Source organism: Hemibagrus wyckioides, linkage group LG10, assembly GCF_019097595.1.
Source record: "Hemibagrus wyckioides isolate EC202008001 linkage group LG10, SWU_Hwy_1.0, whole genome shotgun sequence".
Classification (NCBI taxonomy): Eukaryota; Metazoa; Chordata; class Actinopteri; order Siluriformes; family Bagridae; genus Hemibagrus; species Hemibagrus wyckioides.
The window spans coordinates 17876692-17904601 of record NC_080719.1 but is presented as its reverse complement, the minus strand read 5'-3'; the positions used below and the strand labels follow the sequence as shown (position 1 = coordinate 17904601).

At 39.5% G+C, this 27910-nt stretch overlaps 3 protein-coding genes across 5 annotated transcripts; 1 reads left to right on the top strand and 2 right to left on the bottom strand.

Annotated features, from left to right (window-relative positions):
* Positions 1-369: 369 nt before the first annotated feature.
* btf3l4 (basic transcription factor 3-like 4) lies at positions 370-2641 on the bottom strand. 2 transcript variants are annotated; one of them, XM_058401492.1, is made up of 6 exons: positions 2552-2641; positions 1485-1546; positions 1248-1361; positions 950-1151; positions 794-853; positions 370-711 (listed from the first exon to the last, which is right to left on the bottom strand). In XM_058401492.1, the coding sequence occupies exons 2-6, from the start codon at positions 1536-1538 to the stop codon at positions 665-667; spliced, it is 477 nt and encodes a 158-aa protein (XP_058257475.1). In that variant the 5' UTR covers positions 1539-1546; positions 2552-2641; the 3' UTR covers positions 370-664. The 2 variants fall into 2 exon arrangements, with proteins under 2 accessions (XP_058257475.1, XP_058257477.1); XM_058401494.1 differs by having other exon boundaries at positions 2561-2620.
* Positions 2642-3899: 1258 nt separating this feature from the next.
* On the bottom strand, positions 3900-5371 carry ptgfr (prostaglandin F receptor (FP)). The gene is made up of 2 exons (XM_058401495.1): positions 4562-5371; positions 3900-4338 (listed from the first exon to the last, which is right to left on the bottom strand). The coding sequence occupies exons 1-2, from the start codon at positions 5363-5365 to the stop codon at positions 4009-4011; spliced, it is 1134 nt and encodes a 377-aa protein (XP_058257478.1). The 5' UTR covers positions 5366-5371; the 3' UTR covers positions 3900-4008.
* Positions 5372-14116: 8745 nt separating this feature from the next.
* chrna4b (cholinergic receptor, nicotinic, alpha 4b) lies at positions 14117-26509 on the top strand. 2 transcript variants are annotated; one of them, XM_058401469.1, is made up of 7 exons: positions 14117-14297; positions 18741-18822; positions 19855-20006; positions 20201-20245; positions 20386-20495; positions 23720-25073; positions 25885-26509. In XM_058401469.1, exons 2-7 carry the CDS (start codon positions 18765-18767, stop codon positions 26008-26010), a joined length of 1845 nt encoding a protein of 614 aa, XP_058257452.1. In that variant the 5' UTR covers positions 14117-14297; positions 18741-18764; the 3' UTR covers positions 26011-26509. The 2 variants fall into 2 exon arrangements, with proteins under 2 accessions (XP_058257452.1, XP_058257451.1); XM_058401468.1 differs by lacking the exon at positions 14117-14297 and having other exon boundaries at positions 18515-18822; positions 25885-26508.
* The last annotated feature ends 1401 nt before the right edge of the window (positions 26510-27910 follow it).

The following is a 27910-nucleotide window of genomic DNA, read 5'->3' as shown; positions in this document are numbered from 1 at the left end:
TGGTTTCACGAATCTCTCTAAAAGTATGCAGGCCAAGTGGTGGTTTAGTGACTTTTAAAAAAAAAAAAACAAAAAAAAAAAAAAACAAACAATATCCATGCATGGAATACCCTGCAACCTACAGGTGTCCCATCCAGGTCCCACCAAGGCCCAGTGTTCTTGGAATAAGCTTCAGACCCCTTACAACTGAGAAATCAGCTCCAGAAGCATGAAAATCTTAAATGATGTTAAACATAATGTGTGGAGGCATGTCACTAAAAATGAGAGACCCCGTTTGGGAGAGAATGCTCCTTTTCCTTGTTTTCTCAGCTTCTGAGCCCAACCAAATGCACAGACTACACTTTATGCAGCAATAATGATCACAACACAAAGGTTTTGATATTTATTGTTTCACTGACAAAAATAATTAAGACTAGTTTTCCGTCAATCACGATCAAGTTCGACAATGTTGTATACGTTCAGAAGCATAAGCCATATCTTAATTTTTTACCATCGCCTTGTTTAAGTGCAAGAGACTGGCTGAGGAGCATTATCTGGGCATGAGTGCCAATTTAAAATACAAAAGTCTCTGGTTCACTGGATAGTGTTGATATGTCTGTTATATCACTTAAAAATACTGCAACAGGTTCTGTCCTGAACTGCAGTCCCAGTTAATCATGTGCAATCAGTTAGCCTCATTCTTCGATGCTTCGTCGAAGTTCTCTACCAGATCTGAGGAGACGAGAGAAAATGTGTCAAGGCTCATGAAGCAGATCTTCACATTCACAGAAAAGCGAAGTGTGACAGGTCTCACCTGGGACATCATCATCCTCTTCATCAATATCTTCTGCTTTGGGGGCTTTGTTGTCAAGAACTTTAAATGAGAGGAAAAAAAAGCATAGCAAGTTACATAATGAATACAAGATAATAATAAATAAGCCTCGTTTTACTGTGCATCATTCTCACCCACCTTGTCTGGGGAACTGCTCAGCAAGTTTGCGCAGACTCGTGAGACTGTCTGCACCGAGTTGGCTGAGGATGCCAGGAAGCATCTCTGTCAGCTGCTTGGTCTCTGCATGGCCTGTGATAGCGAATGTGTTTGCTGACAAAGATGCCTGCACTTTGGGGTTATTGAAGTGGATCACTGTACCATCATCCTTTATCATGTTCACCTGCAAACACAAGACATTCAAGGTAGACTCAAGACCCTGAGTAATGTAATGACTGATGTAATCGTTTGGTTGTGACTTTTGACAGTAATACTTTACCTCCTCAATGCCAGCAATGTTATTCACAGCAAGTTTCTTTAACGAGCTCTGAAGTTTCTTGTCGTCTGCCGTTGCCGTTCTGTGGACGACCTTCTTCTTTCTTCGTGCCGTTCCCTGAGAACACACTGTAACTTTAGAAACGTTCGGTGCGCTGTCTAATTAATTATAGATATATATGACGTTTGTTGGCTGCCAGAATTAAGGTTAAAAAACTTAAATCATAAAGGATCATTTTACCTTGCCCCCTATTCGGACCTGGGCTTGAAGTTTAGCCAGTTTTTCTTGATTCATTTTTTCTTCTGGGAAAAAAAATAAATGATCCTAATTGGGACATTTCACTTGCTGTTCGTTGGCATGGCAACACTTATTAATTTCTTATTACAAGATCTAATGCACAAAAGCAGATATTCTTGCTTAAGCAATAACATTTCAACATTTTTGCACTATTATTTGCGATAAACTAAATTGTATTAAACGATGAACATGAAGGATAAAATGGCATAAATAAAAACAATAAAGAAAGAAAATACACTATCCTTCCACCACGCAAAGTAGTCCTTTAGCGGAGTGATTTTGTTGCTAGGCAACATAACGGGCAAAGATGAAGGTATTCTTATACACGGCGACAAAAAAACACTATAAAATGAATATTTAACAATTAATACGAATTGATTTATTAGATATAATATTCGTTACTCCGTTTCCGTCTAAATACAGTGACGCATGACGGACATGTACTATAAAGGCTTTATTGGTTCCAAACCTGCCGCATTGATACAGAAATCAATCGCTGTGGCGAGGTCACAGGTGAGCGCGTGCCGTGGGTTTTGCAACGGTTTCGAACGCGGCGCAGCCAATCAGATTTCAGCACTGAAACTAGCCGCTTGCTAAAGAAAGTTGTGTAATAATCTAAACCAAAGCTGCTAGCGAGGATGCTAACGAGCGCTGAATTAACGAAAGAAAAAAAATGTCCGATAGGCCTTACTGTAGCTTATTTGACTATTAGCTCGCCGGAATCTGGTCTTGATTCATGTTGCTATATCGCTCACTTTATTTATCACGTAATGAGCTCGAGGCAGTCAACGGCGTTGGACTAGATAACGAACGTTAGGTCGCTATTAAGTAAACTCGCTAAAGGCTAACTGCATCCAGGATGAAAACAATCCGCAGTGTCAACACTTTCAAATACTTCACGTACCCAGAAAAAAAATGATTTAAACACCTAACGTAGAACTTACTATTTAACAGTGACTACTCGAGCGCCATTAAATGGTGCAATTTTCACGTGGAAAAAAAATACAAACCTCTTTTACCTACAGCTGGTCAGAAAAGCATGCGACAAAGAAGAAGGCGGAAATGATGACACCATTACGTCACTTTTATTTTACGTGCTCGTGCGTACAATGGGGTTATACCGCTGCTGCCTCTGCTGGCGGAACAGCCACACTGTGGAGACTTGTTCACTCAGGAGGGACACAAAATCTCTTTTTCTCTGACACAAATGACAGTGTTGGCATAGAAAAGAAAGCATAGAACACATGAAATACCTGTACAAATACACCATCGTTTATAGTCACAGTTAAGTCCATTTCTTCATCATTCAATGTACACCGATCAGGCATAACTTTATGACCACCTGCCTAATGTTGTGTTGGTCCCTCTTTTGCTGAAAAAACAGTCCTGACCTCTCGAGGCATGGATTCCACTAGATCCCTGAAGGTGTGCAGATGTTAGCAGCAGATCCTTTAAGTCACGTAAGTTGCAAGACCTCACAACGTATGAGACTTAAAGGATACTTTTGACAGATACTGACCACTGCAGACCGGGAACACCCCACAAGAGCTGCAGTTTTGGAGATGCTCTGATCCAGTGGTCTAGCCATCACAATTCGGCCCTTCGTCAAACTCACTCAAATCCTTACGCTTGCCCATTTTTCCTGCTTCTAACACATTAACTTTGAGGACAAAATGTTCACTTGCTGCCTAATATATCCCACCCACTAACAGGTGCCATGATGGGGAGATCATCAGTGTTATTCACTTCACCTGTCAGTGTTCATAATGTTATGCCTGATCAGTGTATATTCCAGTGTACAAACCCATAACAAAATGAAACATTTAAGGAGTCTGTATATGCTAATAACACATGGCAACACAAATATCAACACCCATCAAAATTGTTCTTAGTAAAAGATTCTCAAACAATGTCACTTCCAGTATTGAGATTTCACAATTTTATATTTCTTGATATGAAGTAATAAGTTTTTAAAAATGTGGTACTTAATTATGATATTCACATGTGTTGTTGTTGTTGCTTTGGCAGAGCCTACATATATTTGACATACAGGACAAAACCTCTTGGTGGTTTAGGCATGTGTTTGTTTGTTTTTAACTATTTAAACCACTACAAAAAAATTGTATGGTTCTCTACTAAATGTTGAAATATAATAATAATAATAATAATAATAATCATAATTATTACTACTACTACTACTAATAATAATAATAATAGTAATAATAATAATAATTATTATTATTATATAGCCACGTGTATTTAGATTCATTTATAAATATTCAAATAATTTATTAAACAAATGGTTCAACTAAAATCTGTTCTTCTTCCTCAGACCCCAGTGAATTCCCCTGTGATTTACAAAGCTTTGTTTTTTTCTCAAAATCTCTTTAGTCTCAAAATCTAACACTCAGGCCTTTTCTCTCTATCCAGGATATATCCGTGGTAAAGCTGTCTCCTCCACTCCAGCTCAAGTATAATTCCTGCTGCTTGTGATGAGAGTGCCTGGCAGGACTGGACCATCCAAGCAAATGAAGTCTGGTCTGCTGCTCACAGAGCTTCTTCCCTTCACAGAACTCCCTATACTGCTAAACCTCCACCTAAATTCTGCTCCATGTTTAGAACATGGACCAGTGAATCTCTGTACCAGCAAGCAAAGACGCTTCAAAACAGCCTTGCGCAGAAGTATGTACACCCACGGGTCAAGAATCTGGTTCCATGTGGCCAGGCGAACAGTCAGAAGCAGGTAGCTGTATGCATCTTCACCTTTCTCTTGAAAGCTTATGATAATGATTGTAACCTGGGAACACATTAGACAACATGCAAGATATGAGAGTGTTTAATCTATAGATGGAGGTAAATGAAACATATGTTTCATAATAGATGATTTCCTTTAGATGTCAAATGTCATCCACGTCAAAGTGTGTTTATTATTCTCTATATCATTATATACAAATACAATCTGCAATATGTGTGGAATTGTGATGAGCTTTTCCATGGCAATAACAGAAAAAAGTTCTTACCAGAAAAGGACCCCAACATATACATGATACCATCATGATAGCAAGGAGCTGACATATCATCTCAAAATGGAGAGAATTTCTGCGAGAGCAATGGTAGTCATGATCACAATGCATTCTGGACCACAGAAGAGTGAATCCAGTCACAGTGTTACACACGAATGAGATGAGCAGAGCCAGCAATCCCAACACTGAGAAGATCATGGGGAGGAGCATATCCAGCCAATCATGTAGCCCCACCAAACGATAGAAGCACCAGCTTCGTGAGCCCTGTACCTGGTATGGACGCCACACTAACACTGGCAGCAGAGCCACGAGCAGGGCCAGGATCCAGGTAAGTGCCAACAGCCGGTTTATGTGATAGGAGGTCAATACTGTTGTGTGAAAGAGTGGGCGAGTCACTCCAATGCAGCGCTCCACTGCCATAATACCTCCAAGCAGCAGGGGACTCAGACCAAAAAAAGACATACAAACACCGAAAACCCCACAAAGAACCTGCTTGGGGTCAAAACTTTCCCACTCTTTGTTCAAGGCATACACATAAAGAGCCAGAGAGCCATTTATAAGATGTCCCAGGAAGTCAGTCACCACCAGTCCACTTGCAAAGAGCAAGAAAGAAGCATTGGACTTCATACGGAGTCGCTGATAGGCTTTGAGAAGGATGAAGAGAGCCAGAGTGTTGGAGATGATCCCCACCGTCATGGTTATGACCGAGGAAGTGACAGAGACGTTTTCTGCTTTACAGCTTTCATTAGACATGGTGCTTGATTTCAAACATTCTGTTTTAACAGTTCCATTGTAAGACATGCTTAAACAATCAAAAGCCTGCAACACAAATTAAAGCAGCAGTAACTCAGATACAAATCAATTATTAAATGATCTAAATAGGACTGTCTGTGTTCAGAGATTATACATATGGTCACAACTTCTTATAAATAAAAAATGATTTTAAAGGCATGGTAGCCGATGATACATAAAAAAAAAGAAAACTTACCAGTGTAAAGAAATGTAATCAGGGTTTGTCAGTCTTTCAGCAATCAAATGTTCCAAGTGGCTTGATGATGATGGGTTTTGAATTTACAGTGAAAGAATAGGAATAAAAGATGCACTTTCTTAATTATTTATAAGAAAAATAACCTGTTGCTCAAGTGCTCTTATATAATAAAGTCTCCAGATCTGCCTTTGACAAAGCAGCACAACGTAATGGGTTCCTAAAATCCCGGTCCCTGTCTCTTATCAGTGCCTTTTATCCCTTGCAGATGTGCAGTGTGAGGTGGATGATGGACTGATCTAAACTCCTCACCCAGAGGGTAAAATACACCTAAAGGGTTGCCAGATTGAATTGAAAAAATTCAGGTTTTGAACCCACCCAAATCATCTGAGTCCACTCATTTTTTTTGTCTTACACCATAGCAGGGGTTCATTTCAAATCTTCATTCCAACCAAGCAGAAGCCAGACCTCATAGGTTAGAAAAAAAGAGGAATAATTTTCAACTACTCAGTCTGAAGGAATATTATGGTTTTCATAATAGACCTTTCTGCCTATTGCATTTTCTCTTATTTTCCAAATGTCTCCAGAATATGTGAAAATAAGTGTAATGTATTGTCAAACTACTCAATATGAAGAACATTCATTAAAATGTTCAATAATAGATCTGTGAACTTGGCATTTGGCACTATCTGAAGCAGGCAATATGCATTTTCTCTTTAATTCCCATGCCATTATTAATGTCTCAAACTGAATATTACAACTGAAAATCTGTGTAATATTTTATCAACAATCTCAAAATGAGGAAAATGAAGCTTTTCATAAATTACCCTTCTACTTGTGTGGAATATGAGCTACGACACATAAAATATTCAGTTTCATTGTTCAAACATGCTAACACACTTGAGACCGTACTTCACAATATAGTTTTAATTAAATCAGTGTTTTGGTCAGTTGGAGATGTCTTATATTTTTAAATGCTTTATTAGTTGAAAGGTCAGATTCTTTATATGCCTAAGTAACCTGTTTTTTCATACACCATACGATGCAGCTGGTACACAAAGTCAGTGAGTCAGTGATGTTTCTGCTGCACCACAGCCGAGGAGGTTGAACATAAACCGGCTGGATCAGAAACTTCTAGAACCTTCTAGAGATCTGTCGACAGGATCTTACAGTCCATTGCTTGCACCCATCTGGTCCACACACTCTGCTGCTGCATCCTTACAATCCTGCTGGCATGAAATTCCTCCATCCCTGCTCACACATCCTCCTGGATCAGCTGGTGCCTCTCCTTCAATCAGGCCTTATTGTAGTCCAATCTTGGGATGATAGCCATCACTGACCATTCAGAAAACTCTAGGTTACAGCTGTGATTCGGCCTGGCCGATGCCCTCTGCAACTTCCACTTCCTCCAAGTTCTCACCTCAATGCTTGCTCTTGCTCACTTGTTTTATCTATAGGTACCTATAGTCAATGTCCTTGGTCTTTGGAGGAAGCATGGTGGTTGCAGATTAAACTCTATTGCACATGAGTGGAAGGCATGGAGACGTGAAAATGACTCTGTAGCTAATGAATGTCCAATGAATCATTTATATGCCTGTGATTGGAAAAAACACAACAAACGATCTGCTACAGATGCTGAACCAGTTGATGTATAGAAAACTATAATCACTGGTTAATGACCTTTTTTTAAAATATCAGCTCTGCTACAGTATTTTTGTCTTTCAAAAACTCAGTTCAATCCACTGACTTTGCTTGGTTTGCATATCACCACCAGTCCACCAAGTGACCACAGTCTTGTACACAAATGCTTTCTTCCCATCAGTGTAGCATGATTTGAAAGTTGCATGAATTGCATAAAAATAAATAGCTTGTTTGTATTTCATAGTAAAAAAAAAAAGCGTCAGTAATAGACAGCCGTTGTCATTATAGAACAGCTTAGCAAGCATCCTTTCCAAATTCATGGATGTTTTAAAAGGTGTCATTAGCGTGGGGCTCTATTTCACCTATGATCTGTTTCCATAGAAACAGCATGACCAAGGGAAGTCACTCTGTCCCTGTTCATTTGTTTGAACAGTCTGTTTGTACCCTTTTTCATTAAAAAGTGCTACTAAAGTTACACCAAGCACAGCCACTATACTATTTACTAGATAATTAACGAGGCTTTCATTATCAGCGACAGATGTTTAGCATGTGGAATTGACCTATCCTCCATACCAAGAGGAACAGGCTGTTTGATCTGAAGAAATACCTCATACAGTAAGACACTGAGTCATTGTGAAGCAGTTTTTTGACGGAGTGTAAGACAAGACAATGACCGGACTATTAGAAGAGACAGCTTTTGGTCAGAAAAATGGCTAAACCTCTGACAGACAGCAATGAAGATTCTCACCTCGAAATGAGAACTTGTGTCGACGTGTAATAGACTCCAGCCATGTATTATCTGCAGATATCTCTTCAAATGCAGGTCATGTTAACTTGTAAAATAGCATCAGAAGCTTTATGGATGTACCTTAAGCAGTATTTTTTAGGGCAGAAGAGAACAGTCTTTTAACGTCTGTGTGTTAGAGAGTGTCAATGTGTGCAGTGTGATGTCTTTAGAAACCTCACCGGGACTTGTGAATACATTTATCCAGCAGGTGTTACTCTTTCTTTTTCAAAGTTTCCTCTCCTCTTGGCACTGTGCTATAGACATTATATGTCCTTTCGACCGCCTTCTGTCACAGCGTAATGACCCTTTCGCTACATGAGAACTGGTGCAGAGGAAAAGGTTTTCAATTTGCACTTCAGTAGATACAGCATAGGAGCCTGAATTATGGTGTAGTTCAAGCAATGGCAAAGAAGATACACGCTTGAGACACGAGGTAAAGGAAAACGGCACATTTACAGTACAGAACATCTAGAAATTTAGACCGGCTCATATCAGTCCTCCGGTAGTAATGATAGGGAAGATGTCAGGCATTCGGTGTGTTAACTGTAATTACCTTCGGAGGATCTGACTCAGAGATGATGTAAGAAAGACCTATAATGCTCGAACCTTCCCCCGAGTCACCACATCAGAAAGAAAGAGGTTTCTTTTTGTCAAAACTGCATACTGCTCCTACACCCCCGAATGCTGCCTGTCTGCTTTTCCTTCAATTTTCTCCTGTCAGTCAAACGAAGATGGGCTTCTCATAAAAACACAGAAAAGCTGAAATCCTGAAATATTGCTGTTTAATATTAGATAAAGCATTTCAATATTATCTAACTTGCTTTTTTTTTACTTGCTTAGAATACACTAAAAATTTAGAATACCGCATTTTTTAATATATCTCATCATGTCAGTTTCTGACTGCAAGCTTTTTCCTTGCTTAGGGCACCATTAATAATTGTCTTTTGTCTGTGGTCACTGTTTACAGTTTGTACCATGTAAGAGTCCACTTATCTTTTCTGCACTTTATCTGGGTAGAAATGAATAACATAGTGTAAAGCACTCTTTATGCATATGACAATGAACCTGAAACTTGTTCATCATTACAGGTAGCTCACCAACTGACTTCATAAGCAGGCTAATTATAGCAAACAAGTTAGCTAGAATGTTCTCAAATAAACACATCGAGCTGCCTATTAGGAGACTGTAACCATCTTAAATATATTTGAAATAAACACTGACCACTCGATCAGTCTGACAGAACAATGAGATTCTCTTTGCATAATATGTCAAAGCCTGAGCTTTATTTATGCTATCTACCCATTACGGAGGCCTTTAAAATATTATTAATAGCCGGTATTGACCTTGTGAATTAAATCACATGCTTGCTGTTATTTTAAATCACTCGCCTTGCTATAATTTTACACCTGAACAGAGAAGCACAGGGAAAGTATGACCATTATTATTATTTATTATTATTTTTATGTTTCACAAATGATTTAATAATTTATGATAAATAACCAGTAGCAGATGCGATTAGGTGCTGTTTATATCTTCCATATGCAATGATATGCAATAATCAGATAATTCGATTTTCTTATATACATTTAGTGAGCTGTAACCTAATTTTTGGTAAATAGCTAAGTTAGCTAACAGGCTAATGTAGGTAGTTTATGATGCCTTTCTGCATTCTTGTGCGTCAGATGACAGCAGTGATCTCCACACCAGGTTTATTTCTGCATAAACACATTCAAGTCTTAAATCTGACTATGTTAGCAGTCACTAACAGCAAGAATAACCGCAGCCTTTCGTATAAATTACAGCAAGTATGGTCAGCAAACTATATCCCTATCAGATAGATTTGTAAAACTGATCAATACTGATTAATCCTGCAAAATCAAATACCGTGAAAACAAAAGTAGCATCTTAGCATTAAAGTTGAATCCTTTCGCTTCACGAAAAGGGGCTAACCCTTACCATAAGATAACATTTCCAACTAAACATTTCAATTTTATTTTATAAGCTGAAACTGCCATCATCAAAATCTCAGAAATCTCTGTTTCTGTGTGTAGCAGGATCTTAATTTGACTCTTTATCATATGCATCTCATGGCTGATTTATGGTGGTGGTGGTGGAGATTATGGTGTTCTCTGGTCCAATGATATCTGCCACTTGAAGTGTTAAATATTATAAAAACAAATTATAATATCCTAATGTGAACCTGTGTATATACCAGTTCTAAATCCTAGTATGATAACCCAGAACCACTAGATGGCAAAACCTGACTGTTTTAACTGTAGTCAGATTCATAAGCCTATATTGTTACTGCCAGCACTGTGAATCCATCAGTCTTATATTCTTTCATTGTGTTTATATCATTAGCAAATAACACTGACAACGTAGGGAACTGATCAATCTTAATGTATTAAAATCAGGTGAAGATTTAGCCAGGTAAGCCTGACAGGCGCTCCTTTATTGTGTCAACAGACACAATAACAATATGGACTCATGCATTAATCCATGTACTTACTTTAAAACTGCATGTGATATTATTAAGTGTTAAGGATGAGTTTGATGGGAGAAATGGTGTTATGAATGCTGATGCAAAGTGCCATTTCAATAATCTCTCAAAATGCATAAAGGTATGGTGTCACTACATGGAGCTGATATTCATTGACTAATTCTTCTTAGGACTGGACGAGAAGCATGACTCAGAGATATTCTGTCAGTGTGAGTGCTAAACTACAGCTCCAAAGTCAACATGCTCTTTCTTTTTCTGTGGTAAAAGAGATACACTGCTAGAAAAAGATGTCTCATTATTCTTACAGAGCACACGCTGTCCAACTGCTCTCTCTCTGTATGTCTGTCTCTCTTTCTGTCTTTCTCTCTCTCTCTCTTTCTGTCTGTCTGTCTCTCTTTCTGTCTTTCTCTCTCTCTCTTTCTCTCTCTCTTTCTGTCTGTCTGTCTGTCTGTCTCTCTCTCTTTCTCTCTCTCTCTTACTCTCTCTTTCTGTCTGTCTGTCTCTTTCTTTCTCCTCATCCCTCTGTCTGTCTATCAGTCAGTCTGTCTGTCTGTCTGTCTCTCTCTCTTTCTCTCTCTATCTATCTTTCTGTCTGTCTGGCTATTTGTCTCTCTCTCTCCATCACTCAGTTTCTGCCTGTCTGGCTATCTGTCTCTTGTCATTCTCCCCCTCCCTCTTTCTGTCTGTCTCTCTCTCTCTTTCTGTCTGTATCTTTCTTTCTCCCCCTTCCCCCTCTGTCTGTCTGTCTGTCTCTCTCTCTCTTTCTGTCTGTCTGCCTGTCTCTTTTCATTCTCCCCTCCCTCTGTCTGTCTTTCTGTCTGTCTGTCTCTCTTTCTGTTTGACTCTTTTCATTCTCCCCCTCCCTCTGTCTGTCTGCCTGTATGTCTGCCTGTCTGTCTCTCTATCTCTCTGTGTGTCTGTCTGTCTGTCTCTTTTCATTATCCCCCTCCCTCTGTCTGTCTGTCTCAGTCTCTGTCTGTCTGTCTCTTTCTGTCTCCCCCTCCCTCTGTCTGTCTGTCTGTCTGTCTGTCTCTCTCTCTCTCTCTCTCTCTCTCTCTGTGTCTCAATATATCTCCCGAAGTCTTTCTCTCTCTCTCTCTCTCTCTGTGTCTCAATATATCTCCCGAAGTCTTTCTCTCTCTCTTCCTCTGCATCCGCTGACCAGCATCCTTTCAGGGTCACTGCGCTGTTATTGGATGTTGTTACATGAGAGCCGTGGTATTTGCTGACTCTTGTCTGGCTGGATATTGGAGTCCTTGACCCTTCTGAGTCACCAAAGGTCATCAGGGAAACCCATTTGGTATAATTAACACTGCATCTATAATAAATATCCAGGTTACGTAACACATTTTGCCATTACTCGGATCTGGGATGCGGATTCAGGGACAAGTTTGTACTTTACTGCTTTATTAATGCATAGCTTTTATTGCTGATAGAAACAGAACAGCAACTTTGCAGTAAATGTGTTATTTAATTTGCCATAAATTGGCAAGCGATTTTCAGAAGCTTTTTACAAACATATGGGTGCCAAAATTAATGTGGAGATGGTAGCTGTGTTGCACTGTGGGGGGAATTTTGCTGGCATGAGTTGGCTCCACTCATCCGCTTTGAGGGAAGGGTCACTGTAAATCAATACACAGTTCTTCTCTCTGGTCTGGTCAGCTTTAATCCTCCTGATGGAAGTGCTTTGTTCCAGAAGAACAATGTCCTCATCCACGACCAAATTATGTAAATCATACATTATAATTTTCACAGTGAGAGGCTGTATGACCACATCACTCTGCACCACCATCACCAAAACCCAGCTTGAGGGAATATCTTAATCTCAATATGAATTTTATGAGACACTCATTTCTTTCCTCGTAAAGGTTCCTTATAGAAGTTTATGACAGACCTGTGACCATGTGTGAAGTGCAGAAATCTAGCTTATTGTTAGTATTAAATCTTCTCTGACATGATGAACCCTAACTAAAGAATTAGTTAAAATAAAGTGTGTGAAATGACAGTAAGAAATAACATTTTGCTCCATTAACGATCCATACATAGGGGCTATTATTAATCTGTATTTAAAAAGCCATTATTAGGCACTAAAGATAGCAAAACTGTTGTGAATTAAAACAATAAAACCATTTTATTTTTTATACTGAATTGTGGGTTTTGGTCCAGAAGCCACAAACTAGGGGTATCGCTAGACCCCTTTCCTGATAAATCATTACCTGATCAGGTAGATCACAGTAGCTATGTCTGAAAACAGGCTTTCCTTGTCATCGAAAGTTATCATTTGAATGATTTTAAACATGAAGGCTGATTGTAACGCCACTTTTCCTGTGGAAACGTCACCTTGCAGTCAGATCATAATTCATAATATGGCATTGTAGCTGAGGACTGAGGAGAGGAAACTACCAGGCTAAAGCTGACTGCTGTGCTAATGAGCAGGATGTGAATATGTATTTAGTTGAATGAGAATGTCCTGTTTTCCAGAACATATTTACTCGGTACAGATTTGATAGATAATGTTAGTTTGTTAACTGCTCAAAGAATGTGTTCTTATCCACAAACAATGTTATTTCGTCGTCATCAGTCATTAGCGAGTGATTTTTGAAGTGATTTGTTAGTGAGTTAGCTAGTTTGCACATGATAATGCTAGTTGTGGATAAATAAATAAATGAACAAGCATAGTTCATCCAATGGCACCAGAATTGTGTTGTTTTTGCAGAACATTTCTTCCCCTTTAAATTTTGAAGTTCTTGGGATGATCCAACTCAAGAAACAACCCTTTTGTGGCACGAGCATTGTCATCTTGCACAGATAAAGATTTTCTGGCTGTCTAGGTGTCTGTAATGGTCTAAAATTCAGGGTCTGAGGAAAGACATTTCCAAACTTCTCCTACATGTACATCATCACAACTAATCTTTCAACCATTTCTAATTGCAATTCTCACTCAGCTTAATCACTGAGTGATGATTTTGTGTGTGTGTGTGTGTCCATATGTGGTCTTATGCAGAAGACCTTTTGGAGATTTAACTATTCAATTCATTAAAATCACAGCAGGTAATGATGCTGTGAAGTCGGAGACAAGAGAAAGGAAGGTGTGTGTGTGTGTGTGTGTGTGTGTGAGACAGAGAGAGAGAGAGAGAGAGAGAGAGAGAAAGGACCAATGTCAAGAAAGTCTGCAGGGATGAACAACAAATGGAACTCATTCTAACATAATGACCTTTGATAGTATGGAACTAATTTAACAGGCTTTTATAAAGAACTCAAAGAAGTTAGGAAAGAGGAAGGATTTAAAGATACAGCCAAGTAAATGAATGGAAAAAGAAATCTAAAGCGAATGATTGAGCCACATGGATGAGTAATAGGAAAACTATGCCAGGTCTTTGAATCAAAAATGTTGTTATCTTTGTTCAACTCCTTCTTTAATGCCCAGGCTCTTTGCTCAGATGGAAAGCATTCAAATGACTCAGGAGGAAGTTTAAAAATAATCCAAATGTCCTTGGATATTAATGCACTAATATCTGAGCTGAGTGTCTCAGTAGAGGTCAGCGGAGAGAGATGCGTGAATAAAAGTAAACTGTGTGTGTGTGTGTGTCAGTCTGTCTGTCTTTTTGTGTGTGTGTGTGTGTGTGTGTGCAGCTGGTGCTCACAGTAATAACCTGAGTAACAGTACAGGACTGAACATTTTGTGTGCTTTCACGAAGCCTACATTGTGCTTCCATCTGCTTCAGGAAGTTTCTGAGGTACACTCAGAGATGAATAGTTGGATATTTGTGCCTCACAGAGGGAGGTGAAACATATCGACGGATCTTTAAGTTCACCACTAGTGAGTCTAACCTTTCTCTCTCTCCACTGATCCAATTCATCAGCTAGAGGTTTTGTTTTCATGGATTATTCCGTCTTAGAATATGTGGCTCTATCGTTAGCCAGAACATCACAAATGTGTTTGTGTGTAAATGAGATTCAATTTGCACGCAGTGGGTGAAGCAGGGCTTTGGCCGCCTGCATGAAGGCACCTTGCTGGGGTCTGAGGTTATGCTGAGCAGATGGGCTGCTGCTGTAGATGTTTGTCATTTGATGGATAAGATGCTCACCTGCTGGATGTCACTCAGCATGTTGCCACCTATAAGAAGAGCACGCTATGCTAACACACTCGTCTTCATACAGCTACACTGCAGCACAACTTCAGCATCGCCGCAATACAGTGCTGTCAAAAAAACGCTGACCTGCACCTCGGACACACGGAAAACATAAGGCTGAGACAATAAATAAATCATTTACAGTTTTTTCATCTGTTTTATATTACTTTATAACTATTTCATGTTAGCAAACTGTAATAACTCGCACAAAACATTTAATTCGTGCTTTAAACCTACTTACTGTGTCAGAAAATTGACCAGTGCCACCAGAATGAACAGCATTGACCAGTCATACTGGTCAAAATGTTTGGATTTTATTCAGCATGGCAGTTAACTTGAAAACTAGAAAATTTTTGTTTTATAAAAATTTCATTTCACATTTTTGTTTATCACATTTTGATTTCACATACAGATTTCACCAGTAGGTTTACTGGAAAAAGTCAATACTTTAGCACAAAAAATCTGAACGTTCACATTTATGTGCCAATTTTTACACAATTTCAGCTGTAAAGTCATGTGAAGTGAGCAGAAAATGGCCGCAAGATCATTTAACAATTTAGTTGACATCATTAACATTCCATGTCATAGATATTTATGGAATCTAGATGTACGTCTTGACAGATTTTGAGAAGTAAACGGATCATTTTGCAGGATATGGCTCACAAGATGAAGGATGTTTTACAGAGTGCGACATTTTCACTGAGAATCAACTCATCAGTGATCAGCAAGCCATTAAGGGCATTAAGCTTGTGAAAATTGTACTTATTCTTTTGGAAAATGTGCAATTCACTTAAATAACTAAAAAATCTGAATCTGGTGTGAACAAGAAACTAACTGAATTGTAAAAATAAAGGAAGCTTATTCTATATCTTCTACATACAGCAGGATTTCTCTTTCTTGTATATTTTACAGTTTATTTTAGTTTTATTCACTGGTCATTCATCTTCTACACAATGGCAACAAACTGTGGTAGAGTATAAAGCCAGGTACACTTATTTAGTCATTTATTAAATCAATTTTAACTGTTTTAATTACAGTCAGTTCTTTTCTGTGAAAAATATTAGTAGTATGTTTTTTCCTTTTTTCCTTTCACACTTTTCTTGAGCAGGGAAAGCATCCCCCCTTTCCTTCAATAGAGATAGATAGATAGGTAGGTAGGTAGATAGATAGAGAGAGAGAGGGAGAGAGAGAGAGAGGCATACAGACAGACAGACAGATAGATAGATAGATAGATAGATAGATAGATAGATAGATAGATAGATAGATAGATAGATAGATAGATAGATAGATAGACATACAGACAGACAGACAGATACATAGATAGATAGATAGATAGATAGATAGATAGATAGATAGATAGATAGATAGATAGATAGATAGATAGATAGACATACAGACAGACAGACAGACAGATAGATAGATAGATAGATAGATAGATAGATAGATAGATAGATAGATAGATAGATAGATAGACATACAGACAGACAGACAGATAAATAGATAGATAGATAGATAGATAGAGAGAGAGAGAGAGAGAGAGAGAGACAGACAGACAGACAGACAGACAGACAGACAGACAGACAGATAGATAGATAGATAGATAGATAGATAGATAGATAGATAGATAGATAGATAGATAGATAGATAGATAGATAGATAGATAGATAGATAGATAGAATATATTGATCCAGTGAACGAAAAAACATTACAACACCATGACACTAGAATGAAAACAAATACAAATCTACACACTGAATATGAAATAAAAATGCAGGAATGAAAAAGCACACAAAGAGAAAGTTTCCGAGTTTGAATCCAGGCAAGTGAATAAATGTGGCCATGTTATTTCTGGCAGATTTTGGTGTGAGGGAAGCCGTTACTCTCTCTCTCTCTCTCTCTCTCTCTCTCTCTCTCCTGTCAATCACAGCAACACTAACTAATGTGTGTATATGTGGAAGAGGGCAGACAGCTGGAGTGTGTCCCACTGCCCTGTGATGGAGCAGCTGGACAAAAAGATGCAGCTGTCTGGATTCACGTTGTCGTGACAGGAAAAGACGACTAGTGGGTGGAATCTGGCAGATGAACAGGGAAGAAAATGGGTCATGTTTTTCCTTCAATCGAAGGACGACTTCTATTACCTGCGAGAGCGCCTATGTGTACACAAAACTATTGTATAAACATTTACACACACCCAGACTGATTATTAAACACAGTGAAAGGCATCCCACAACGACTTTCCTAACGCAAGCATGACTGTAGAACTCTGCAAGTTTTATAATCTGAACTTAATCAAATGTGTCACTTGATGAAGGGAAGTTAAACAGTATGTCTGTCTATAAAACCTGCAGTCTGAAAAGGAAGCCCCTGATAATAAAGCACATTAAAGCTGGATCTATATTAATATTGATCATAGATGGCGTGGGAATAACTTTCATAACACTAAATGATATTCGCTGTCCAGGACGTCAGCTTTAATCAGCATGATATTGATCTTGGACAGCAGACTTGGCAGGAAGGCAGAAGAGGAAGCTCATTGCTGGCCAATCATTTCTTACAAAGCGTAATGAAAGTGTGGCTGTTGCGATTCAAGGTGGAATTCATTTGCGCCAAGGACAGCGCTCTGTGGTCATCAGCATGAATGTCCATGGGAGAAATTCTTCAGGACTGAATTCCTTGAAGAATCAGTGAGAACATAATCATGGACAATCATGACAATTATGGATTATTATCAACACGTGAAAAGGGCAGGCCAAATATTTATGGTTCTAAAATGAAATTATGTCACTTAAAAACCTCCCTCACTCTAATTTCAGGAGTTTCAGATGTGGATGATTTTAGTTTCTAACCAACCCCCAGTACATTTCTGGGCAGCTGGCTAATCAATTTTCCTGGATCAGAACAGGAGGTTGGTTTGGGAGAATTTGGGCAGGTGTGAAAAGACTTGGCACAAACACAGAAAAATATTTTCTTAATTCCAATTTAGCACGCTAATCTCAGTTGCAGAATTCCACTTTGGATTCTTCCATCTACACAGGTGTATTATTAAAACTATTAACATTAAGATTAGCCAATAAGAATGATAGTTATCCTGGAAAACCCTTCACATGGTGCAAAAGTTTGTGCACGGTTGAAGATCGACATCGTCTAGTGATGCCTGTCAGTATGGGTCATTTAAATACAATGCTCTGGATTTATGGTGTGGGGCAGGACGGCCATGCCAGAAACTGTGCCGTGTAATTAGCAGGCAGAGAGCATCCTGTCTCTCTCTTGGCCCCCGATCAAGTCTACACGCTCGGATCACTTTCAGAGACATTTCAAATAATCCTCTGCAGCGCATTAAAGGACCACGCACCTGCTTGGTCATAATGTTCCAAGGTCATCTTCATCCTGTGCCTTTAAATGTTGAACACATTCTTTCTGTTTTTATCTGGAGCTACAATTCTTACACAAGTCTTTATGTCGTGTTTTTTGTCAAGACTGAAGTTAATGTGACTCAAGTGACTAAAGTGACTCAGTTGCTTTGCAGTGTTTTGTCTCTCAGCCACCCACACACACACACACACACACACACACATGCACACACAAACACCCATACATGGATATAGACATACGTATACACAGACACACACTCTCTCTCTCAAACACACACTCACACATTCATGGACATACACACACATATACGCACACGCACGCATACTCACACACACACACACACACACACCATAGTTAGTCAGAGCAATAATGTAGAATTGAAAGGTGGGGGTGCAAATAAAGATAGACAGAGCGAGGGGTGGAGAAGGAAAGGTGATGAGAGGGGGAGAGGGAGAGAAAGAGAGAGAGAGAGAGAGGCAGAGAGATGGGTGGGGGGAGGAGGGGCAAAGTAGGAGACAGTGACAGAGGAAAGTACAGGAACAAGACAGGAACAATCATCACTACAGTTGTTTTCCAGTGGATACACAGATTATTTCCTGCATAATTCCTTATTTCCATTTTAACAAATCTTTCATCTTTTAAGTTGATAGATAGTTGATTAATAGCTTTTCCAGGCAGACTCACACCACTTGAATTACATCTCTTTGTAGGCAAATTGTATATTCATCTTTTTCAGATGTTTTTAAAAAATCTTTCAGACATACAAGACCTGACCAAGCGGGATGAATCCAGACCGGAGCGTCCAGCTAATTCTCATCCTCTTCCTTCAGTGCATCTACGGTAACGTCTGCTTTTGTTTCCACTCTTCTCCTTGCTGACTTTTTAATCATGTGGTGACAAAAAAAAAAAAGATGTGTACAGAATTCTATACTGAGTTTGAACTGAAATGTTTACTGCTAAAGAAATGTCATGAAAAAATGTTTTAAAAAATTAATTTTTTTAAATGCAGATATAAGCTGCTAGAAAAAAAAAGATTTTTAATTTTTTTTTATTTCCTGAAGAAATGTTTTGGATTTTGGCTGCCACAGAGACAGGCTATTTTCCTTTATAGATGTTGTTATTTTTTGGATTGGAATTTATACTCAATTTATTGTAGCAACAGCTAAAAATGAAACATGGAAAAAAAAAAAGTAAAACTCCTTTTTTTGGCACCTTATTTTTCAGTGCTGATGTTGTTTGTTTTGCCAGTCTCTGATTACACAATTACAATAATTGCAATAAAATAATCATAAATAATTTACACAACAATCATCTGTTTGTGCAAATGGTTATTCCAAAGGTTGCTTCAATTAACACAAAATTTGAAATTAATCCATAGAACCCATATATCATCATAAAAGTTTCACCAACTCGTCTCGAATATGTTTTAAGTGTAAAGCAGCCACTGGGACTGATGAGATGAGATGAAATAGATCATTATATATAATAATCAAGCCAGGGACGAAAAACTCCCTGAGAGTGGATAGGAGGAAGAAACCTTCAAGCTCAAAAGGAAACCTATCTTCATCTGGGTGACACCAGAGGGTGTGATTATAAAGGGTGTGTTTCTTGTGTATTATATGGACAAATATGCAAATGTGTAAGAAGGAATTTCGACATGGAGTCAATTTTGTAGAATTATCAACTGCAACCGGAAGTAGAGATGGATAAGGCGGGTAAGGAGAGAAGAAAGGGGTCAGGAGTAACGTCTTAGGTTACATCTAGCCTAACAGAGAGACAGAGAGAGAGAGAGAGAGAGAGAGAGAGAGAGAATATTAGTTTGTTTATGTATATAATATGTAATATGTCTGTCGGTTTCTCTCCTGCTTGCAGTTTGCACTCAAGCCCCGGCTCGTGGCCATGCAGAGGAGCGACTACTTCAGGTTTTATTCCGCAGCTATAACAAGCTCTCACGTCCTGTAGAGAACATCTCAGACGTGGTGCTGGTCCACTTTGGCCTTTCCATCGCACAGCTCATTGATGTAGTGAGTTTAACTTCTGGCTGGATTATAAACTTTTACATATATTTAAACCAGTGTGGCGGAAAAAAGGAAATTGAAATAAAACACATGACCTCTGTTAGAGCAAACCACTTTATAAAAAAATGTTTATTCATTCTGGATTGTACCATTTGTTAACATGTTAAAACGCCTTTTTTTTATTAATTCCCTTTTGGCAGGATGAAAAGAATCAAATGATGACCACCAATGTGTGGGTGAAACAGGTATGTTTTGATCAGTTGGAGCATATAATTGAAAATTAATGAGATTTTTAATTGAAACTGGGCTCCCGTTACCTCCCTCGCAGTTATCCTGTCATGCCTGCTGATTCAGAACATTGATGTGAGTGTATGTGCCCTGACAGGAATGGAGTGATTACAAGCTGCGCTGGAACCCTGAGGAGTTTGAGAATGTCACCTCCATCCGAATTCCCTCCGAGCTCATCTGGAGACCTGATATTGTGCTCTACAACAAGTGGGTGATTTTTTGGGGGGCATGAGCATGCATGTTCGTGCCATCTGGAACATTCCTGTAATATAAATACGTTTCTCCGCATTCGCATTGTTCTCATTATTGTGATGCTGTTCTCCAGAATGGCAGATGAAGCAATTTTGCTAACATTCGTAAGTGACTCATTAGATTAGATGGAACTGAGATACAGGCGAGAGTGTAAAGTAGACACTGAAGACCGTAAAATTGATGAGGTGCTGCAAAAACAAGCTCTAAAACTCCATATGGTCACCCTTTCAAGACAGGAAGTGCCCAGGGAACGGCAAAATTCTGTACTCGCTGTTTTTAGTTTTCATTATACACTATATTGCCAAAAGTATTCGCTCACCTGCCTTGACTCACATATGAACTTAAGTGACATCCCATTCCTAATCCATAGGTTTCAATATGACGTCGGTCCACCCTTTGCAGCTATAACAGCTTCAACTCTTCTGGGAAGGCTGTCCACAAGGTTTAGGAGTGTGTTTATGGGAATTTTTGACCATTCTTCCAGAAGCGCATTTGTGAGGTCAGACACTGATGTTGGACGAGAAGGCCTGGCTCTCAGTCTCCGCTCTAATTCATCCCAAAGGTGTTCTATCGGGTTGAGGTCAGGACTCTGTGCAGGCCAGTCAAGTTCATCCACACCAGACTCTGTCATCCATGTCTTTATGGACCTTGCTTTGGTCACTGGTGCACAGTCATGTTGGAAGAGGAAGGGGCCAGCTCCAAACTGTTCCCACAAAGTTGGGAGCATGGAATTGTCCAAAATGTCTTGGTATGCTGAAGCATTCAGAGTTCCTTTCACTGGAACTAAGGGGCCAAGCCCAGCTCCTGAAAAACAACCCCACACCATAATCCCCCCTCCACCAAACTTTACACTTGGCACAATGCAGTCAGACAAGTACCGTTCTCCTGGCAACCGCCAAACCCAGACTCATCCATCAGATTGCCAGATGGAGAAGCGCGATTCGTCACTCCAGAGAACGCGTCTCCACTGCTCTAGAGTCCAGTGGCGGCGTGCTTTACACCACTGCACCCGACGCTTTGCATTGCACTTGGTGATGTATGGCTTGGATGCAGCTGCTCGGCCATGGAAACCCATTCCATGAAGCTCTCTGCGCACTGTTCTTGAGCTAATCTGAAGGTCACATGAAGTTTGGAGGTCTGTAGCGATTGACTCTGCAGAAAGTTGGCGACCTCTTCGCACTATGCGCCTCAGCATCCGCTGACCCCGCTCCGTCAGTTTACGTGGCCTACCACTTCGTGGCTGAGTTGCTGTCGTTCCCAAACACTTCCACGTTCTTATAATACAGCTGACAGTTGACTGTGGAATATTTAGGAGCGAGGAAATTTCACGACTGGATTTGTTGCACAGGTGGCATCCTATCACAGTTCCACGCTGGAATTCACTGAGCTCCTGAGAGCGACCCATTCTTTCACAAATGTTTGTAAAAACAGTCTGCATGCCTAGGTGCTTGATTTTATACACCTGTGGCCATGGAAGTGATTGGAACACCTGATTCTGATTATTTGGATGGGTGAGCGAATACTTTTGGCAATATAGTGTAACTCATTACAGTGTGATGGAATCAGATGCAAAACCTGTTCAAACCTTGACACTGGAACAAGTTCAACAAAATGTTGTGAATGTGAATTAGAAGTTGAGTGAATTAGAGTCTGTACTTAATGTTATTGCACAGTTAAACAAAAGATTATAAAATCAATCCAAACTTTATTTATTAGATAGAGGAAGATGGCAGTGTGGATGCCAGAAAAAATGAATAAATCTAGGATTGTAAAAAAATAAATAAATAAATAATAAAAAAAACATGACATCTTAGCAAGTAATCTAGTATTTCCTGTTATAAGATTACAATGAACCAAATATAGGATTATTAAAAGAAATTGTAAACATTTGTTATAAATCTCAAACTTGGCAGAGTCTTGTTCTGTTAGTAGATCATTTTTTCTTTAATTATTTATTTCTAGAACAAAAAAGAGAGAAATACTTAAAGAATAAGAAAAAGAGGAGCTTGGAATGAGCAAAAATTGAATGTTGAATAATCTGATTTTATTTATAATATATTTTTATAGTATACAAAAAAATATATAATATAGTTTTATGTAGATTTTATTTATTTATTTATTTATTTTTCTCTATCTCAGTCAGTGTTAATCTCAGTGTCATCTCATCCAAATTCACCATTGGATGAGATGCCAGTTCATTCCACACTGTCATGCACACATTCAGTAGAAAAATAACTTTGTATTTTATGTTTGAAAATGAAAATGAAAGGAGTTAGGAGATAGCTGTAGACTCTTTTCGGCACAGACATGTTCTACTCGGAATCCTCTCTTCCAAAGTTGGAAACTTGGAGTTGGAAACTCTATAGTAGTGTTCTACAGAGAACCTCTAAAGAACCTGAATCTTCAATTCAAGGCATTTCAGACTTGAAATATTTGCCCTGGGTGATTATAAACTCTGTGTAAACAGAATCCTGGGTTATTGTGTTTGAGGATTCACACTGCTCATACTTTACCTGGGATTAACACTGAATCCTGGCTCTTCATAATCTGACCTTTCACACTGTACTTTCCTAAACCCTGATTAACCTTCTTCTAATTTGCGTATTTGCACCATCACCAACCCTGTCGGGACAAATACAATGTGTGACACTTTGAATAACGGCTTGTCTCGCTCTTTCACATCAGTGAATCCTCCTTTAAGTTTGCGGTGTACTTGACCAGGCGTTTGTTGCTATCCAGCGTCTGCTAATTTATCTGTCGGGTTCTTTAAATACTCGGTTATTTCTGACTGCCCTTCAGTTTGTCCTGAACAGACTTTTCTGACCATATCTATAAAAATAAAACTCCTCTTCCTCCCCTTTCCCTCCACTTGATGTGTTTTGTGTCACCATTTATTTTTCCCTCAAATGTTGTAGCTGCTTACATGACACATGGGTTTCTGTGGTGTTACAAATCACACGATGTTCAGTTCAGTAACTCTGCAAAAGCACTACTAACTCTGCCTCAGAGCATAGGGTTAAAAGCAGGGATTAGAACGATGATAACCCAGGGGTAAGTGTAGTATGAAAAGCCCTGTTAGGTTCCATGTATAACTTTTTCTAACAATACATGCATGAAAACATTTCTTAGCTTGCTTCAACTTCCTTCTAATGATTATTTATGCTTTTATTGGTTGCTAGCGCTGACGGAGATTTCGCTGTGACTCACTTGACCAAAGCCCAGGTCTTTCATGATGGCAGAGTGAAATGGAAGCCTCCTGCCATATACAAGAGCTCCTGCAGTATTGACGTCACATTTTTCCCTTTCGATCAGCAGAACTGTAAGATGAAGTTTGGCTCATGGACGTATGACCGAGCTAAGATCGACTTGGTCAGCATGGACAGCAACGTGGACCAAATGGACTACTGGGAGAGTGGTGAGTGGGTCATCATCAATGCTGTGGGAAAGTACAACAGCAAGAAATATGAGTGCTGCACAGAAATCTACCCAGACATCACGTACTACTTCATCATCCGCCGGCTCCCTCTGTTCTACACCATCAATCTGATTATCCCATGCCTGCTGATCTCGTGCTTGACCGTGCTTGTGTTCTACCTGCCCTCTGAGTGCGCCGAGAAGATCACGCTGTGTATATCGGTGCTTCTTTCACTCACAGTCTTCCTCCTGCTCATCACAGAAATCATCCCGTCCACCTCACTGGTCATCCCACTCATCGGTGAGTACCTGCTCTTCACCATGATCTTCGTCACGCTTTCCATCATCATCACCGTGTTTGTGCTGAACGTGCACCATCGCTCATCCCGCACACATCGGATGCCCTATTGGGTCCGTCAGCTCTTTCTCCACCTGGTACCGCGGTACCTTTTCATGAAGCGTCCACCCGCTGCTGGGAAGAGGAACTGCCGCAAGCTGATTGAAATGATGCACAGACCAACGGCACTGCAACCCATCCAGCAGGTTAACCCCACCATGACCACGCCCCTTGATCTGTCTGCCTCGTCATGTGCAATACAGCGAGAAGTGGCATCCAAATCTCCTCTTTTTTGCAGCTCCCCCAGCAGTCAGTACTCCATCCTTCAAGAGGAGGCCACACACAACACCAACCTCACACCTGGACTCACGTGCCCTCAAGTAAACACTGCCACTTCCTCGAGCTCTTCGTTGTCTCCAGATGCAGCTCTTGGGCCTCTGCTTCAAACAATAGCTCTGAGTGAGGTTTGTGAGTTTCAGTGCCACAGTGCCGAGAGCGTATTTGTGGACACCACAGAGGGCACGCATGAGACAGAAACTCTTTGGCATTGTCATAAGCACGAAGAGACGAGCATACAGACATACTTCACTGCAGAGAGAGGTGAAAATACAGGCTCGTGTGTGAGACCCAAGGTACAAGGCGTTCATATTTCAAGTCCTAACTGCAGGAAAGAATCCAAGCTGGAGGAAATCGACTTTCAAGCATCGCCGTCACTCCTGCGGGCCCTCGAGGGAGTCCAGTACATCGCCGATCATCTCAGAGCTGAGGATTCAGACTTTTCGGTATGTTCTTCTTAAAGCTTTTCCCCAGAAGCTAAAAATAGGACTTAAGCTTGTTTTATGTCTCCATGTTCAGCTTTGAATGTTTTTGTCATGCCTCATTCCACAGTGTTGCTTAATATGAAGCTCATATGAAAGTAGACACTGAAAGAATTTGTAGTTAGTCAGAAGGATTACTGTTATTCTCCAACCTACTAGGGGCAGAAATTTATTTTTCAAAGTAAATCTTGAAAGTAAACATTGGTATCAAAACCATTTCTGCTCTCCGGGGTTCCCCCCAAGTGCTTGTTCATAAGCTTCTATAATTTGAAGGTGTTATCTTCAATTACTAAAATTCCGTGTATGGTTATCCAACAGAGGGAAAAACACACATCTCACACTGAAACCAACAGATATTATAAAATTATTCATTCATTTTAACTGATAGAAAATGTACAAGAAGTCGATTTCCATTGCACCAGTGTACTGGTAAAAAGGGTTAACCTCCTGAATCCAAGAACATCAGACAAACAAACTGTCCTGTTTTTCAGGTAGGTTCTTGTGTCAAATAAAATCAGCTCTGTTGCATATTTTACCATCTCATTTTTTATGTCAGCTCGTCACACCAGGCAACGCTGGTTGAGACATTGGTGAGCGTCATAAACAAAACACTAAACAGGTTTTAGATCCTTTGGTGCATGTTGAGCTAGAGATCATTTTTTATAAGGTCAGAGGTATAACACTATACCCTTTCACATTAAAATCAGCCATCCATTAAAAAACAGGAAGACGAGAATGAAACCGGAAATGAATCAATTTCTTTTCTTCCTACCAGGTAAGAGAAGACTGGAAATATGTCGCCATGGTGATTGATAGAATATTTCTCTGGATGTTTGTGCTGGTGTGCATTTTGGGCACGGCTGGACTGTTTCTACCTCCTTGGCTGGCTGGAATGATCTAGAACCTGACATGGAGCTCAGCACTGGAGAAGACACCCAGACAAACCCTTAAAGTGTCCTCCAACAGATCCACTGGTTCTGACTATATATCTGCCACATCGCAGTATCACGTTGCAGAATGTCCGGTGTGGCCGATATAACCATGAAGCATTTATTTTTTCCAAGGTCAGCTTATATTTCCTTGATATGCTTTCAAAGCATAAAATGATTTATTCCTGTTCTTTGAACAAAAGCCAGTTTCCGTGGCAAGTAATCTGCTGTGCTGACTTCCTCTGTCTGTGCATTATCCTGTATAAATCTGTGCTTTAATATCTGTCCTGATTATAACCACATGCTTTTAGCTTATTTGTTATATATTAAAGATTCTGCTACAAACCTCTAGATGAATAAAATTGAAGTTAACCAGCTTCACAGAGAAATTTATTTAAGAATAATTGTGTGCTATATTTGTACTGGTATCGAGTTTTTCGCAAGGAAATACAAATAAATGATTTAATAGACTGAATTGAATACTGGGCACTTGTGTCACCCCAGAGCTCTATTGTTATCTCTGTTTAAACAAATCGTGAGGAATAGTCTTCCGCTTCAGCAGGTGATGATTAAAGTGCTATAGATACTGAAAGAACACACCACTTTTGTCCACGCTCACACACACAATGGTGGGATGTAGAGATAAGCTCCTAGGCCACAGTTGTTAGACAGGACGCTTGGAGCTGGATGATTAATAGCGATGTCTTTTTATATTTCGAGAAATTTAGCTACATTTTCAATCAACAACAAAAACTTCATAATAGTTCAGAGGTAAACCTTACTCACTCTGTAAAGCAATAAAATCTGCTCAATACTTCACATCTCAGCACATAACAGACACAAAACAAAGCAAGCTCCAGGAGAAATACAATCAACTCCATAATTATTGGCACATATCAGGAAAAAAGCAGCACAATGACTGGTTGGGAAACTTTTTACCTTTGTTTTTCTTAACATAAATAAAAAATATTATTTAATTTGTTGGACACAATGGGTAGCATTACTGAGTCATCTTCAGTGTCCTGGGTTCAATGCTGAGCTCGGGTTACTGTGCAGGATTTCACTTGTTCTCTCGTTTTTTTCTGGGGTCTCTTGTTTTGTCCAACTGTCCAAGAACATGCAGGAAAGAGGACTGGCTATGCAAAAATGCAGAATGACCTTTAAGTGTGAATGTGTATGAATGCTACTCTGTGTTGGACTGGGCCATAGAGATGTGGAGGGTGAATCCTCCTGACCTGTGTCCAGTGTTACAGGAATAAGCTCTGGATCAGCCGTGATGCTGACAGAGGGGAAAAAAGCAGATACTGAACCTACATGAATGAATGAATAATGGTGTTTTCTCTGAAAGGGTGTCAGAAATATAGTCATGTTCAAAATTAATGAGTCAAAAAAGTGTCATCAGTTATTGTTGTGATTATAAGGAGAACAGTGAAGTCTGACTGCATCATAAGCTACCTGGATATACTCAAACTTGATTGGATAAATTTTCTTAAAATAATATATTACACAAGCACAACACAGGCTTGATGGTCAGAAACATCAAAATCAATGTCTTGCAACAGCCATCTGACCCGAGCAAAGATGAGCAGTGGCCTGAACATAACCAGAGCGGTCCACATGAGTAAACTTGACAAAGTTTAGAATTTGAAAGGAGCAGACCAAGACTCCTGAACAAGCTTCTCCAAACTTATTAGACATCATGAGAAGTTGGGAATCAATGTGGTGATAATTTTGTCATTGGGGTTTTTATAAAATATCCAGCTGACTGCACCACTGCACATTCATCTATCTAGTAGATCCCATATCTTTCATTGGAAAAGGAAGTTGAATCACATTACAATCCACATTATTAATGGAGCACAGTGCCCAGTA

Bases quoted from the DNA above. Each gene is read 5' to 3' on its own strand.
- btf3l4 (XM_058401492.1), bottom strand. From the start codon at position 1,538: ATGAATCAAGAAAAACTGGCTAAACTTCAAGCCCAGGTCCGAATAGGG. The intron at 1,362-1,484 runs GTAAAATGATCC...GTGTGTTCTCAG, and splicing joins AGGTCCGAATAGGGGGCAAG to GGAACGGCACGAAGAAAGAA. The intron at 1,152-1,247 runs GTAAAGTATTAC...TTGTGTTTGCAG, and splicing joins ACATTGCTGGCATTGAGGAG to GTGAACATGATAAAGGATGA.
- ptgfr (XM_058401495.1), bottom strand. From the start codon at position 5,365: ATGTCTTACAATGGAACTGTTAAAACAGAATGTTTGAAATCAAGCACC. The intron at 4,339-4,561 runs GTAAGAACTTTT...ATGTGTTCCCAG, and splicing joins TATGTTGGGGTCCTTTTCTG to GTTACAATCATTATCATAAG.
- chrna4b (XM_058401469.1), top strand. From the start codon at position 18,765: ATGAATCCAGACCGGAGCGTCCAGCTAATTCTCATCCTCTTCCTTCAG. The intron at 20,246-20,385 runs GTATGTTTTGAT...GTGCCCTGACAG, and splicing joins CCAATGTGTGGGTGAAACAG to GAATGGAGTGATTACAAGCT. The intron at 20,496-23,719 runs GTGGGTGATTTT...ATTGGTTGCTAG, and splicing joins GATATTGTGCTCTACAACAA to CGCTGACGGAGATTTCGCTG.